This window comes from Aspergillus versicolor (assembly GCF_001890125.1).
Source record: "Aspergillus versicolor CBS 583.65 unplaced genomic scaffold ASPVEscaffold_4, whole genome shotgun sequence".
NCBI classification, from domain to species: domain Eukaryota; kingdom Fungi; phylum Ascomycota; class Eurotiomycetes; order Eurotiales; family Aspergillaceae; genus Aspergillus; species Aspergillus versicolor.
Genome location: NW_024467527.1, coordinates 1,495,750 through 1,510,070, shown reverse-complemented (window position 1 = coordinate 1,510,070; position 14,321 = coordinate 1,495,750). Strand labels below are relative to the sequence as shown.

At 50.4% G+C, this 14,321-nt stretch overlaps 6 protein-coding genes across 6 annotated transcripts; 2 read left to right on the top strand and 4 right to left on the bottom strand.

Annotated features, from left to right (window-relative positions):
- Positions 1–1,911: 1,911 nt before the first annotated feature.
- On the top strand, positions 1,912–2,802 carry ASPVEDRAFT_130260 (SDR family NAD(P)-dependent oxidoreductase; the record flags this gene model as incomplete). The annotated part of the gene is made up of 1 exon (XM_040806702.1): positions 1,912–2,802. One exon carries the CDS (start codon positions 1,912–1,914, stop codon positions 2,800–2,802), a length of 891 nt encoding a protein of 296 aa, XP_040667326.1.
- Positions 2,803–3,292: 490 nt separating this feature from the next.
- Positions 3,293–5,674, bottom strand: ASPVEDRAFT_28223 (peptidase family M20/M25/M40 protein; the record flags this gene model as incomplete). Its single annotated transcript, XM_040810089.1, has 1 exon — positions 3,293–5,674. One exon carries the CDS (start codon positions 5,672–5,674, stop codon positions 3,293–3,295), a length of 2,382 nt encoding a protein of 793 aa, XP_040667325.1.
- A 1,602-nt stretch (positions 5,675–7,276) lies between these two features.
- Positions 7,277–7,783, bottom strand: ASPVEDRAFT_52485 (4a-hydroxytetrahydrobiopterin dehydratase; the record flags this gene model as incomplete). Its single annotated transcript, XM_040814644.1, has 3 exons — positions 7,277–7,429; positions 7,496–7,558; positions 7,634–7,783. 3 exons carry the CDS (start codon positions 7,781–7,783, stop codon positions 7,277–7,279), a joined length of 366 nt encoding a protein of 121 aa, XP_040667324.1.
- Positions 7,784–8,049: 266 nt separating this feature from the next.
- ASPVEDRAFT_642062 (uncharacterized protein) lies at positions 8,050–8,628 on the bottom strand. The gene is made up of 3 exons (XM_040815718.1): positions 8,372–8,628; positions 8,188–8,293; positions 8,050–8,126 (listed from the first exon to the last, which is right to left on the bottom strand). The coding sequence occupies exons 1-2, from the start codon at positions 8,518–8,520 to the stop codon at positions 8,197–8,199; spliced, it is 246 nt and encodes an 81-aa protein (XP_040667323.1). The 5' UTR covers positions 8,521–8,628; the 3' UTR covers positions 8,050–8,126; positions 8,188–8,196.
- Positions 8,629–8,640: 12 nt separating this feature from the next.
- On the bottom strand, positions 8,641–10,556 carry ASPVEDRAFT_130258 (putative MFS multidrug transporter; the record flags this gene model as incomplete). The annotated part of the gene is made up of 3 exons (XM_040806701.1): positions 8,641–8,939; positions 8,994–9,038; positions 9,098–10,556. The coding sequence occupies 3 exons, from the start codon at positions 10,554–10,556 to the stop codon at positions 8,641–8,643; spliced, it is 1,803 nt and encodes a 600-aa protein (XP_040667322.1).
- Positions 10,557–12,523: 1,967 nt separating this feature from the next.
- On the top strand, positions 12,524–14,195 carry ASPVEDRAFT_41153 (uncharacterized protein). Its single transcript, XM_040812285.1, has 3 exons — positions 12,524–13,371; positions 13,445–13,832; positions 13,921–14,195. The coding sequence occupies exons 1-3, from the start codon at positions 12,901–12,903 to the stop codon at positions 14,046–14,048; spliced, it is 987 nt and encodes a 328-aa protein (XP_040667321.1). The 5' UTR covers positions 12,524–12,900; the 3' UTR covers positions 14,049–14,195.
- Positions 14,196–14,321: the final 126 nt, after the last annotated feature.

Genomic DNA, 14,321 nt, shown 5'->3' with positions numbered 1-14,321 from the left:
CACAACTCTCTTCCGGCCAACTCCCGGCTTGCAGGTAGCAATTCAGTCATCCATCGAGGCCTAGACAGCTGTGGCTGCAAGCTCACAGTCCGCCTAGCCGTGCGACGTCATAAGTTGGCCGTGAGAAGAGACCAGGAGCGGGGACTGCCCAGCAGCAGACGAAACCAGAGCAATGGCAGATCGAAGCGATCCGTGCCGAGTGAGACATTTGAACAGGATAGATGAATGATCAGCGCATCGGCTGACAGAGTCGGACACAGACAGGCGGGCAGTGCAGACTCCAACTCGGGTATCGGACGACTCAGTGAGACATGCTTATTTTTGGACGAACGGTGCATGTTTCTGCTGCCGATCAGCGCGGGGAAGGCTGCTTGAAGCGTCTAGGTCGCCTAATTGCAGCAGAATCTGCAGCCTGGTTACGTGCGAGACATGGTGGTATCCCAGAGTTACTTTGGGCAGCTTTCTATCCGCAGCAGAAGGTTTCTATTGACATTCATTTCTCCCTAATGGGGACTCGGAATCCGCTTAAAATAGACCAAAGCCTGGATATTTTTACCGTCCCCGCCCTCGCCTGATTGGCCAGGCTGTAACTATGAATCCAGCCTTATGCCGGACATGGGCTGGAATGTAAACAATCTTCCATACTTTGGTTCCAGCGACTCCTTCACTGTCCACACCGCATCTCAGCATCCAGTCATTATCCACCACGCATATCGGAGCATCCCAAATTCAGCCCCGCTGTCTGACAAAACATAGTTGGGCAACTAAAGCAATCACTGAAGAAAGTAAGTCTTCAGTGCTCAGCCTTATGAAGTTCGAGAATCTGTAGTTCGCCGCTTGGAGACCTCAGACTGCTATGGCCCTGGAACAATGACCCATCATTTCCTCCAGCGAGGACTCCAGTAATCACTGCAGCTTCCTATCCTGCCAGTCTCCATCGTGTCTTCCATTATAATCGTATCATATCACATCCTATTGCCCAAATAGGCAAGAGCACCTTATAGTGCTGAGCGTTGGCTGAATCCCTGCAGGCCCATAGCTCCTTCCCATTGCAGTCATTCCATCTTGTAGGTAAGAGGAAGGAACGATGGCCATTGTGATATGGATGTCCACCCCTCCTTCCACAACCGATCCTTTCGCAATATACACTCTCGGGATAGTCTTGAATAATACGAGTTTCCAGGTATATTCCAACAACACAACAATGTGGCGGTATATATTTTGTGCAACCTACAGCTGTATCCATCATTTGTTTCCTCAGGCATTGAATTCCTCCTCTGTCATGCGCTCGACTAACTGGTAAGTACGGATGACGTCACCCATATATATACTTCGCATCAACTCTATTCTAGATAGACGTTTGAAAGACTCCATTGATCAAAAGTCACGATAAAACATTGATAGCCCTTGGTAGTTCGTATATTCATTACTGATCCAAAATACCAGGCAGCCGAAGGCTGGGAATAGTACGGTAGGTAGCACGAAGTGACATCGCGATGACGGCAAACCCATAGCAGAACAACGTCAAGCTCTATCATCAACGCTGATTCATCCGATTTTCCACTTCTACTTAGCAGCATTCATCCCCAAGCTGTACTGGATTGCTCTGGCCAGGTCGTCGACGGATACGTCACCCTGAAGCCACACACAACCACACCTCCCTCAACCATTATAAAACCATCAATCAATCTACTGCCATCCCTAAACCTTATTTTGCAGTAGCAGATAGCTATGCTCCGCTCCCTATTCAGATCACCAAAACCGTGCAACCCTCTTATCCAAACAATACAGCCCCTTCCTTACTTCATTCCCTCTCTATACAATCCATACAAAGCCAACATCCCAATTTGCAACAACAACAACAACAACAACAACAAAACCCGCCCCGTCACATCCAAAACAAAAGCCAAAATGGCCGCAAAATCCAGCAACGAGCACTTCAGGCTCGAGAACCTCTTCAGCGTGAAAACCAAGGTCGCACTGGTCACAGGCGGCGGGTCCGGGATCGGGCTGATGGCCACACAAGCGCTCGCGAAGAACGGCGCAAAGGTTTACATCACCGGCAGAACAGAGGAGAAGCTCGACCGGGTGGCTGACCTTTACAACTCCAACGTGGATGGCGAGATCATCCCCATCACCGCAGACGTGACGGATAAAAAGTCTATCGACAAGCTCGTTAAGGAGATCGGGTCGAGGGAGAAGTATCTCTCGATCCTGGTAAACAACGCCGGCGTGAGCAGTGCCACGCAGACGGTTGAGCACGAGGACCCAGAGAAGCTCCGCAAGGCGCTATTCGAGGATGCATCGAGCAGCATGGAGGAGTGGGACAAAACGTACCGGACGAATGTGGTGCAGTGTTTCTTCACGACGACGGCGTTTCTGCCGCTGCTGCAGAAGGGGTCGGAGGTTGAGAAGGGATGGTCGAGTACTGTTGTGAATATCTCGTCGATCTCAGGGATAATCAAGGCATCGCAGCATCATTTCGCGTATAATGCGTCCAAGGCGGCGACTATTCATTTGACTAAAATGTTGGCGCATGAAATTGCCAGCTCCAATTTGAGAATTAGGGTGAATAATATTGCGCCTGGCGTGTTTCCGAGTGAGATGACGGCCGGAGAGAGCGACGAGAAGCAGAAGAGTGCGATTCCGAAGGAGAAATACGAGCAGAAGGTTCCAGCAAGAAGGCCGGGCAAGGATGAGGATATGGCGAGTACCGTGTTGTTTACGGTTGCAAACCAGTATTTGAATGGGCAGACCATTGTTGTTGATGGAGGTTATGTGCTGGCAACGGGAACTGTCTAATTAACTCTTGTATCTATCTATATATGTACGTGGTCAAAATAAATTGCAGTTGCATATCGATCTATTATCCATTTCTATACCCATACCGCAATCACCAGTCCCTAAAAGACCAAAAAGAATTGAGCATCAATATTTATATAGTATACAATTCCCTATAAAACACGAATGTTGAATGCAAAACCAAAAATGCAAACGCATACAGCGTGGGATATCTCGAGGAATGAATGGATCACTCACAACATATCAAATGCGTGAACGGAGACAAATGAGACACAAATTAAAAATGTGGTATCATGCGAGAAACAACGACAAAAAAGAAAAGAGGATCCGAGGAAAGGAAAGGATATGAGTGAACGCTAAGTCGCTGCAGATATGCATGCTATGTGATTTTTATCCGAGTCGTGACGAAGGAATGGGATTCACCGAGAAAGAGACGATGTTGTTCGGAAATGTTAGATGGAGTTAACCTTGCTGATTATGTAGGCTCAGGTTATATCATGTTGTCCATGTGACGGGACGTAACCCTTCGTGCGGTCCGTGAAGCCGCCATGGGGTTGACGGCGTCCAGAGCCTTTCCATCTGGAACGGGGGATATTGGCGGAGAATTCTCAGGCCATGCAGATCGCTGAGACGGTTCAACAAAGGCCGATGGAATCTTTGGTAAGGGGCAATTTGGCGGAGGTGCGGTCGGGGGTCCGATGGTGAGTCCGTTAAGACTCTTCCGTCGTGACATGACCAAAGATGAAGGTCGGCTTGCTGGATCGGGCCTGCTTGGCTGATCACGACGGGTGGCCTCACCAGACGTTTTTGGGGGATGCAGCACAGGAGTAGGTACAATTGGCTTGCCGTTAACTGCGGCACCAGGGCGCGAGGAGTTGGACGCGCCAGATGGCATCGCAATATGCTCCGGCAGCTGCGAATATCGAAGACGGCTACGGTCTCGTTCCCGACTCAAGTTCCCAAGCGCATCCTCTGAATTCGATGAACGGAGTTGTTTCTTGATTTGTTCATGTCGATTTGATGGCCGGCGTTGGTCGCGAGCCTCAACTGGTACATTAAATCCGTCCCGACTTGGAGATTGTGGTGGGGATGAGAACAATGACATGGTATCTATTGAAGTATCATCCCGCTGATTCTCACCATTTGTGGGAGGCAAATGAGGGACCTGTGGGATATCTTGTCGAGCTGCAAATCTCTTGCTGAAGAAGGGTACACTGAAATTGGGCGCCGGGGGCGACGTGCTTCGAAAGTGTGCATCAGGAACCGTCGACTGTGCTCGAGGTATCTCAGCAACTTCCGAACTTGCCATCTGAGGCAGGAACATCGACTGTCGTTTTCTTGGAGTTGAGAACGTCGGGCTAGTCGGCCCGGTTACGGATGATGCTGTCTCCGAAATGACGCTGCCATCTGGAAGGGGAGGGGATCCAAGAGCAGAATAAAAGCGTCCTGGTTCTTCAGGATTGGACATGACCTCCGTTTGCGATGTAGACATCGACCATGAACGTGATTCGGCGGGTGGCTGCATAACCATCGACCGGCGATGGAGAGAAATATAGGAGCTCCGGTGAGACTGGTCACCGGCACTGGACTCTTTGTCCTCAAAGGTCATTGATTGTCGTGGCTGGAGGTAGACAGCTGAGAATCTGTTGGGATCCTTTTTGACCATCTGTCGCATGCTCGGTGTGGGCCGCAGCTGACTCTCCATGCCCTCGTCGTACACCTTTTCGGACACGTATTTTTTGCCGCCACGGGCCTCGATTTTTGCACGAACGGCCAATAACCAGGAGCTCATTTCTTCCGGGTCATTGAACACAAGCAGCAAATTCCGCGCCATTCGTCGAGCGTGGGACCTGTGGAACCCAAACCGTGAGAAGAGAGGCCTAGGCGTCTCGGGCGAATTTGTACTACTGTCCACCTCAGAACCCTGGGATACCTGTAGCACCCAATGCTTGCCCGGAATTGCATCGCTGGCAAATGCCACAGACTTCGGTCCAAGAAGAAGCATTTTCTCCGGCAACCGGTCGTGCTTGCCTTCGCCAGAGAACTGTAGAATATACCCGGATGTCGCAATGATATAAATTCTTTGAGTCCATTCACCCTTTTCAATGTTGTCAGACAGAGCACGTAAGTACCTTTGATTTTCCTTTTCGAGCTTCTTCTTTCGCGCCGTCAATTCTTCTGAAGGCTCTTCATTTGCCGGTTGGTTGACTTGCTTGTCATTGTCCCGGAGACTCGCCCCCCTTGCCTTGTGGGTGGCATGTAGTCGCATTATGGAATCGCCTGATAGGACTGGGGCTGGAAGAGTAGCATGTTTCAACCCTTGCGGATAAGCTTTAAACAGTGGAGGTGGTTTCCACGTTGCATCTTCAGCGGCAGGCGGTGAGCCTTCTTCGTCGGTCTTTGTTCTATGTTTCGCTTGCAACTTGGATTGAGGTGTGTTCGTCGCCTGGGTTGGCGTGTCCGGAGCGGGAGTGGAAGTCATGGTAGTCCGCGGTGTAATAGAAGAAGTTGGTGGCGGAGACAAGGGTGCTGCTGGCTCAGATGACGCCTGGCTTACCGGTAGCTCCTGATTCTCCTCGATGCCTGAAAGCTTAGCGTCGGTTGACTTCCGAGGAGGCTTTTCACGACTAAAAATATTGCGGAGACTAGGCCTGGAAGAGTGCCGTTTAACACGTGCCGGCTGTAAGGGAATCCGTTCTACCTTCTCGTTCTCCAAATCTGATGGCCGTTGACGTTGCGTAAGCGGAGATGCGACGTTGACTACCGAAGGGGCAGGGCGGCCGAAGTTTGTCTGTACTTGTAGAGGTGGTATTTGCTGACCCCTGCGCTCACTGACAGAAGGCCGAGAGGTGTTGTTGCTATTGAAGGACATCGCTTTGTCGTTGCTTCTCTCCAACCCCCAGTGGCGGGGATTATTTCAAGAGGCACGACGGGATTGGGAGGAAGATATATCGATGTTGATTTCGCACAACATGCGACGACAGTTGTGTAATGTATGGCCGTGAAACAATGGAGGGAGTGGTTGCGAGGTTCTGTAACGAGTGCCGAGGAAGACTGGATGATTCATTTGAGTAACAACATTCAAGGAGCGATCATATATTTCGTGACGGTGATGTTGGGGGGATTCTGGGCACAAAAAATATATAAGATAAAAGGTATACTGAGGGAGTGACCTTGAAGACAGGGCCGAAAAAAAAAAAATAATGAAAATTAAGGACAGTTGAGACCCGTTTGATTTGAAATTTCGAGGCTCATGCGTGCCGGATCGGATGCCTTCTGAAAAAGGAACGTGCACGATGCAATAAAACGTGGGCTCTGGCACGCGAATCGACGTACTCCGTATCGAGAACCAGTTCGATTACACGCCAGTTTCCAACAAGCCCATTATCATTGTTATTTCGTGTGACGGGAGTGAGAGAGCAGCTGAAGTAAAAAAACAAAACCGCTGCGGGAAGAAGGTCGGAGGAAAGAAAGAGAATGACGGGATGAGGATGAGGAGAAGGATGCGTGCATGCGACGTGACAAGGAAAAATCGGCCGCTCTCAGCCGGAAATGAAATGACTGGTCTGTTCTTTGTGCTGACATTACCAAGAGGTGCCCAATCCTCTCCACTGCTAGGTGCCGACGAGAACGAGACTAAATTACTTAGGGTTGTCTGAGATCAAGTTTGAAACTGTTCGCGAACCTCCCACGGATCCTTTGAGAACCGTGGGACCGCGGGCGCCGCAGAGGAAGATCTATGGTGGGAGTCATCATCGATTCATCGGACGCAAGTTTTTCGATTTGGTGTTCGAGATAAGATCAGGGGATGGAGACGCGAGTCCACTACTTCCTCAAACTTCATTGTTGTTTTGCACTTTTGGAAGAAACCTGAGTCGCGAAACCCCTGAATCAGCTCTGTCCTGCTCCACTTTAAATAACGGTTTTCCGTTGAGAGGAGTCTTAGTCTGTGTTAGTTGGTGACGATAATTTGGTTCCTCTTATCCAAACCAATGAGACCGAGGACGGTGCTGGAGCTGGAGGTCTGGCTTCCTCCGGACTCGTGGATCGGCTGTGAAAGGGGGGGATCAGCATCAGCCCAAGGTTGTCCATCACATTAGAAGTTCCACCTACCCTGACACTCGAAGACTCAGACAGGTCGACTCGCACACTGCCACGCGCTTCGAACTTCAACGTTCACCTGTCATTCTGTCATCTGGGATGACGGGCGACAGTCTGGGTGCAGCTGGCTTGCAGAACACTTCTCGAAGCTGTGATCGTCAACCGTCAACTGTCAAGTCAACCACGAGGTGTCGACCACGCGTTGTGAGCTGACTCATCGCATGCCGTCTCCGCTCCCCGGACTCTGCGCATAAATCATAAACAGTCAAACTTGCTATCACCAAGATACGTGTAAAATTAGTACTAATAATAACAGCGTACGAAAGATTAGGTTATTGGCTCAATTGCGGCTGTATAAGACAAGGGCCACATATTATGCCCCCGGCCCACACTTCAGGCCCTGCCCTTCTTGCACGGCGCCCATCAACTCTGCCGCCTGCTCACAGAACTGCGCCATTGAAACGTCCTTATCGGTTAGGCCTCGAGGATAGTGAGTAGTCCAGTGGACATCAACGGACCCGAATCTCTGTAGTCCATCATCAGCGCGCAAAGATCTTCTCTATCTACGTTGATTGCGTGAAAAATGGCATACTATTGTCATAGTGGCATGATGCTTCTTTGTGGAGCTTTGCGATGCGATTGCGTTTACAAAACTCTATCGTCGATCCAAATTAAATCTACATGTCAGCCCTTGCTGGGAAATGAAGATATCTCGAAACATGAAACCCACCACAGCCTTGAAGTACGATCGGAAATAGAAGGTTTTCTTGATGCCAATTCTCTCCTCATCCAATCCCCACCCTTGGCCCTGCAATTCATTTAGCAAGGGACGCAGCTGCTCGGCATTGATACCCTCGGCAAATTGAGGCTCAGAAGTCATTGTTGAGGCTTTGCGGAGTGTAAACCCGCCGGTTGGATGTGCTTGGTAGTAAACAGAGCTCAAAGGGCCTGATCGCAAATTTTGGGGGTGAAAGGCAAGCGAGTACTGGCGACTGCAAGCTGGACGCAGCTTGAATGACAATTTCTGCAGGTTCTGACAACGTCTGAGTGCGGGGTTCATGATTGGGGGTGGTTTGGACTGCCGGGGCAGGTGGAAGATGAGAGCTTCTTCCAATGATGACGCGGTATGCGATTCCAGTCGCCTTTTGTCACATGACCCCAGTCGCTACCTATTAACAACCGGGGCTGTCAAGTCATACTTTACTTGATCACGCAGATAAATACTACTACTGCTCAGTAGGTTACCGAAATGAAAGATACATATTAAGAAAGTAACTTAAATACCTAGAACCATTATGCAATTATCATTTCGCTATGAGCCACAGTGCAATCGAGCCATTGCCGGTATCTGGGAGAATCATAAAATGAATCGAAAACCACGGGAGCAAAACTAAATTACAGGTCAAAGAACTGATCTACTATGCGCCGATGGAGTACCAGGCAGTTCGCAAGCACCATGAAGCCGTACCGGTCCGCAAGATGAAATGCTGGAAGCAACAGCCGCTTTGAGAAAAGACATGAGACGAAATGAAATAAATATGGAACAAAGGCGTTCCCACCACAGAAATAGAGAGAAGCAGGGAAAAAAAGTGTAGGCGAGAAAGTGGTGTGGATCATATCAACCACACAGCCAGTTTAGATAACGAGGCAAGACAAGGTAAGTTTGCCTTAATTTTCGGATCCATGTGACAGCATTCAATTTTCATTCTTCGTTACCGTCGCGTTTGTTGAAGGCTGTCATACTTCTGCAGAGAAGCTTTGTCGTGCAGATGCATTGCGTGATGTAGGACGAGACGCCGCAAAGCTGTTCTGTCGGCTTCCCATGGTTTGACGAATGCGCAGGTTTTGTTGCGATCGCGCAAAAGAATTCGCCCTCGAAGACGTTGGGACACGAGACAGTCGGCCAGGGCCACCGTGCGTCTGCAGTTCAGCCTTTGCATCGGACAACTGCTGGGCAAAGGGCGACCGCTTGCGGAGTGTCGGGCCGTACCAATAAATGACGTAAACCGCGATGACCAAGAGGAACGAGATGCAGACTAATATAGTTAGTATTTTTGGTCGAATCTCGTGGAGTGTTAAGAACAACTTACAAAGGATGGTAGACGCATACTCCAGATGATATTTGCCGCCAATATCTGTCAATTGAGTTAGCATTAAGAGGCTCGTGTCCGATTAACTCAGAAATACCACTTACTCTGGAAGAAAGGTGTTGCAGGAATTGTAAGAACACCAGCAAGGAAATCTCTCGCCCAACCGTTTCCTCCAGTGGCTGAAGCTGAGTATGGTCCATATGCACAGATCATGTAATCGATGGTTGCCATGTAGATGCTGTAATTGGCGATACCGACAATAGCAGAGAAAACCATAGTACCAATCCAGTGAACAGGGGGTCCTAGGCTAGTCCAAGCGAAACCAATCAAACCAATCGGTAGGCAAGGGGCGGTATAGAGCAGCCACCAAAGACGAGATTCATACTGGGTGTGTTCGTCCTCAGGGTTTTCACGTCTCTCCTTGATGTTCCTCTTGATGGCGGGGACGAATGAGAACCACGCGATAAAATAACCAACAAGGATCGGGAGGAACGACAACCCAAGGGCGATCTTGCCAAAGCCCCATTGTTCATATACCAAGCCAAAGGACTGGATGAACATGAAAATCAGGGCGTCACTGAAACCACTCAAGAGTGAAAGGGTCAAGACAATCGGCTCAGTCAGGAACATCTTGAAGGGACGGATCCAGGTTATAAGGATTTCCCGCATTGAAAAGCGCTCGCGGTAAGGGACGAGTTCATTGGGGCCGTAAATATTAGTGTTTTCACCACTCTCCCTCATCTTTTTCGCAATGCGGTCCATAAGAATCGTAGTTCGGGTCTCCGGAACGAGGAGAAGGTGTGCAATCTGGACAAAGCCTCCGAAGATAAGCTGAATCCAGATGTTCCACCGCCAGGGCAAGAATTCTTCAACAAAGCCGCCGACAACAGGGCCGATAACCGAGCCGCCAACAGAAGAGAAGACAACACATGCAACAGCATACTGCTGGTCATCTGACTCCCAAAGGTCCGCAATCATACCAAGAGTAACCGAGCCACCAGCTGAGCTAAGACCACCCAAGGCACGGCCTACCATAATCGACGCGAAGTTGGGTGCAATTGCCACAGGAAGCTGCCAGATATTGACAAGAAATAGACTCGCCTGTAGGATAGGTTTGCGGCCAAGCTCCTCACTCCATGGTGCCCACAGCTCACAACCAAATGCATACAGCACCAGGAAGATCATTGCACCACAACGGGCAGCCTGCAAACTCACGCCGAACTCCTCTGAGATGCCACCAAGAGCATTAGAGTAAAGACTGGTGTTGAAGTTCATGGAAACCTGAACAAGGAAGATGACGGTGATGATCATCCACTTCTTCCAGCTAGGGAAGGCATAACCGAGCTGGTTATAGCAGTCATCTTCAGTCAACTCGATCTTCTCGTCGGCAGGCTTGTTCTCCAACTGGTCCATGGTAGTGCCAGCTAGATGGTCACGAGGAAGCTGAGACTTCTCGAGGTCAGCCGCGACCTTCTCAATTGCATCATCCTGGGACGATGACGACGCCTCAGGTTCACGCATTCTCTGCGTGGTTTCGATCTCCTTCTCGGAGACTGGGGCCATGTTGGCTGAATCACCACTGTTCGAATCAGCGCTGAAATTCGGAAGCCAAACCGGAGAGTAAGATAAGGAAAGGCTATGAGGTAACAACACAAGAGGAGAGCCGTTGCAATAAGAATTGAAATAACTTACCACGACACTAACCGGGGGATGGTAACACAGAGAGACGAGGCTCAGGCAAGGATCAGCGGTGAGGTGAGGGAAAGGAAGACAAATGGCCACGGATGGTGGAGGGATGAAAGCAAAGAAAGAGGAGGGGATGGGGAAAGAAGATAAAGGGAAAAAGTCGGGGGAGGGCAAGGTAGAAGAATGCGCGAGAATAAGGCCAAGAGCAAGAAGATGGGACCAGAAGAAAACTGGAAAGAGGAAGAGTGAGATCCGGCCTGTCACCATTGTGATTCTGGGGGCAAGTCTGGCAGGAGCTCCCAGAAAGGAAGGAACGGGCAAGGCCGTTGGCTGGACCCAGGAATCGTCGAATGTGACTCTCTAGGACTCCCCGCCTCCTCCAGGTCAAACACTATGCCTTGCCAACTTTGACTTTGACTTCGCCCCAAGCGATTATCATGACGATCTTCCTCAAGTCCTTAGTCGATTACAAGCACCAAACCGCCCAATGAAGATCTGTTCCTTTGGATAGCCATTCTTTTCTTTTCTTTTTTTTTTTTGCCCTCACGTTGCTGACGTTGCGCATCCTGACGTACCCCAAAGGCATTGGGGGTTTAGCAGACCACCGCGTTCGTCCACTGGTCTGCAGTCTGCACCTTGTAATTGCGGTGGCTTTTCCAGATCTGTTCTGTTCTAGGCCGGAATCCTCCATCCAGCCGGATCGGGAAGGCCAACCGCCAAACCTGACCCGGCGGGACTAGACTCCGGCATTGAGAAACTCGCCAGATATTATTATCATTCTAGGGGGTGGAATGGTTTCATGAGAAGAGGGATTCGCCAATAATCTCACAGCATGACATGCAGCACATTGCCGTCAAACTGTCAGTCAACAGAGCATAATCGGTGGTACGACGCAAGGAGTGTCGGGATGCCTAAAGCTGGGCGCCACAGATCCCGAGGGGCGGTCGGACTTGGCCTCCAGGGCCAAAGTCAAAATTGCTATGGCTTGATGGATCCATTATCTTATGCTTTGCCCTTGTTGGGTCGCTGCCTGTGGCGACTGGCTTTAGTGGATTGCCCGAGGGAATAGCCTCTCGGGCCTCTCCTGTCCTGACTTCTTCTCAACTTTCAGTTTTCTGGAACCTCAAGGCTAAAACCAGAATACTCCGTAGAGTCTTCGAGTTTGAAGCGGCACGTCCTGCCGCGGTGAGATGACGTCAAATGCCTGCTTAGACACGATCCTTCGCCTTTGCTTCTTTTTCTTGGCGTGAACTTAGCAAAGAACTGATTGTTATTTACGATTTCTCTTTCTGCACAGGGCGACCGGCGAAGACCAAGACGGTTTGCCGACTGCAACACTGGGCCCGCGGAGCAGAATTTTTCTTTTGACGGGGTTGTGGGGATTTCTCCATGGGACCATCCTAATCTCCAGTCTCCAGATTCCAGCAGAATAATTCGATGAATTCCCCGAATCCCCATAATAAACAGCCTGCAGAAGCGCGTTTTCGCCGATGGTAACTCAATTTGCAGCACATCCGTTTTAGCCGGCAACTCATTTCGAAGAACACGAGACCCCTGGTAGCAGAATGCTTTTCCAGTCACTCTTTCCGGTGTTCCCAAGGCACTTGGCGCAAGATCGTAGGATTAAGCACGCGCTAAGGCTCTCGTAAGACCAGCCACAAAAGCCAAGATGAACCATGTCAAGGATCAGGGTAACCCAAGCTTTGAGGTGTCTGGGCAGCGCATCATCTCGGAAGGACGCAGTAGCATCGCTTATGTTTTTCCCAACAAGCCACTGGGCCAATTCGATGAGATTTAAAGATGCATCCGATCGTCTCCAGATTCTTCCCACGTTTGGATGTAACTTTGAAACCCCCCGGCATTCCACAGATCCACCGGCCAGCGCAAAAGGGGGGCCAAATGGGCGATAGGAATCACGTGTTATGGTGTGAGTCACGTGTTATGGTTTGTGCAGCACTCCGTCATGTTCGGCTGTTTCCGGATCAGGTGAGACTACGCTAGTCCCAGAATAGATAGAATCACCGCACCCGGACGACCGACCGCCTTCTTCTTTGGAAAGTCCCTCCAGTTCAGTCAGACCACGAGAAGACCAAAACCGTCTGTTTACAGCTAGCTTGGCCATCCGTTATCATCATTCCCATCCTGCAACTGTTCTGATTGCCTGTTTTCATATAATCTGTGAAGCTAGGATTGTCTGATAGGGGTCGACTCGCCTGCAACGATGTCTCCGGACATCAATTCCCTGCCCCCATCTCGCTCGGCATCTGCTTCCCCACGCCAACGACGCACACTCTCCAGTCTATTGGACGCTCTCGCTCCCACCCAGCCTCTACCGGTTTCTTCGGCCGGGTCTTCAAACTCGACTCACAACAACAGTAACAACCACCACTACAACAGTAACACCACAATTACTGACCTCCCGCGGCGCCATCACCCAATAGCCATGTCAGAGCGCCGCCGATCTGGAAACCTGAACCTCAACAGTAGCAACGATAGCTATAGTGAGTCGGGTGGCGTAGACATCCCGTCGCCCTCTGATCATCGGCCTTCCATCGGCCACGGACTTCGCAACTCCAGCCCCTCCAACCTCGGCGGTAGTCCCGTTATTGGCACGGGTGATCCCCATCATCAGCGTACTCCTTCACTTGGGGAGTTGCATCAGGAGCTTGAACAAGAACAGGAAGCGCAAGTGGTAAGACATCCCGATCTCCTTTCATCCTCACCGATGATAATCATAATCTTATTCTTATATTTTGCCGTTTTAGAACCGGCTTCTACAAACTATCCGGTCCCAACAGGTTCGGCTTCAGCATTTTGAACACCAGAACCAGCAATCTGCAATTGACGATGCTCCTCTCTCCTCGGAGCGCCCCACGTCATCTTTCCCTCCAGCTGCAGCTCTCTCTACTGCTGGTAGCAGAACTTCAACCCAGTTGACCTCTTCTTTGTCAAGTCGCCGTCCGAGTCAGGCACATTCTCCTAACCTTCGCCCGGCCGACTCATCCCGTGGCTCGGACGCTTCAGAGTGGGTCCCGGCCCCCGGTGAGAGTGCAGGACGGCGGGGTAGCCGAGACGGAAGTAGCTTCTACCACGCCGAAGCCACGGCTCTCGCAAGAGAAAATCAGATGCTACGGCAGCGCGTTCGAGAGCTAGGTGCGTGATATTTTTTTTTTGGCCCCGGCCTAGTGCTACTTAGGATAAGCGCGAATCCAAGTTAAATCCCTCACTAACGCTAAGCTAGAACGCCAAGTGAGCGAGCTGAACACAAGCTTAATGGCCTCTTCTCAAACGCCCGATGAGGCGAATGTTGGAGTACCCCAGGTCGCAGCGGGAGCGGGATCTGATGGCGAGGCGTCAGACAAAACATGATTGGCTGGATGCATTAATCTGCAAAGGGTATTTGGATTGCCCGACTCTCGAGCCATGAATGGATCGGCATTTGTCAACTTGGACATATTCGAAAATCGAAACTCACCGCAAGCACTTAGTAGTATTAGTCTACTCTGTGAAAAAAAACCCCTCGGTTCCAGCGAAAGAAGCACATGGCGCCTCAGTGTTCACCAAAGCTACTCCAACAATCACACCATCAGTACCCTGAGACAGGCGGCGCTCTATTCGGCGTCATTGCAGTCCCAGGCAGTC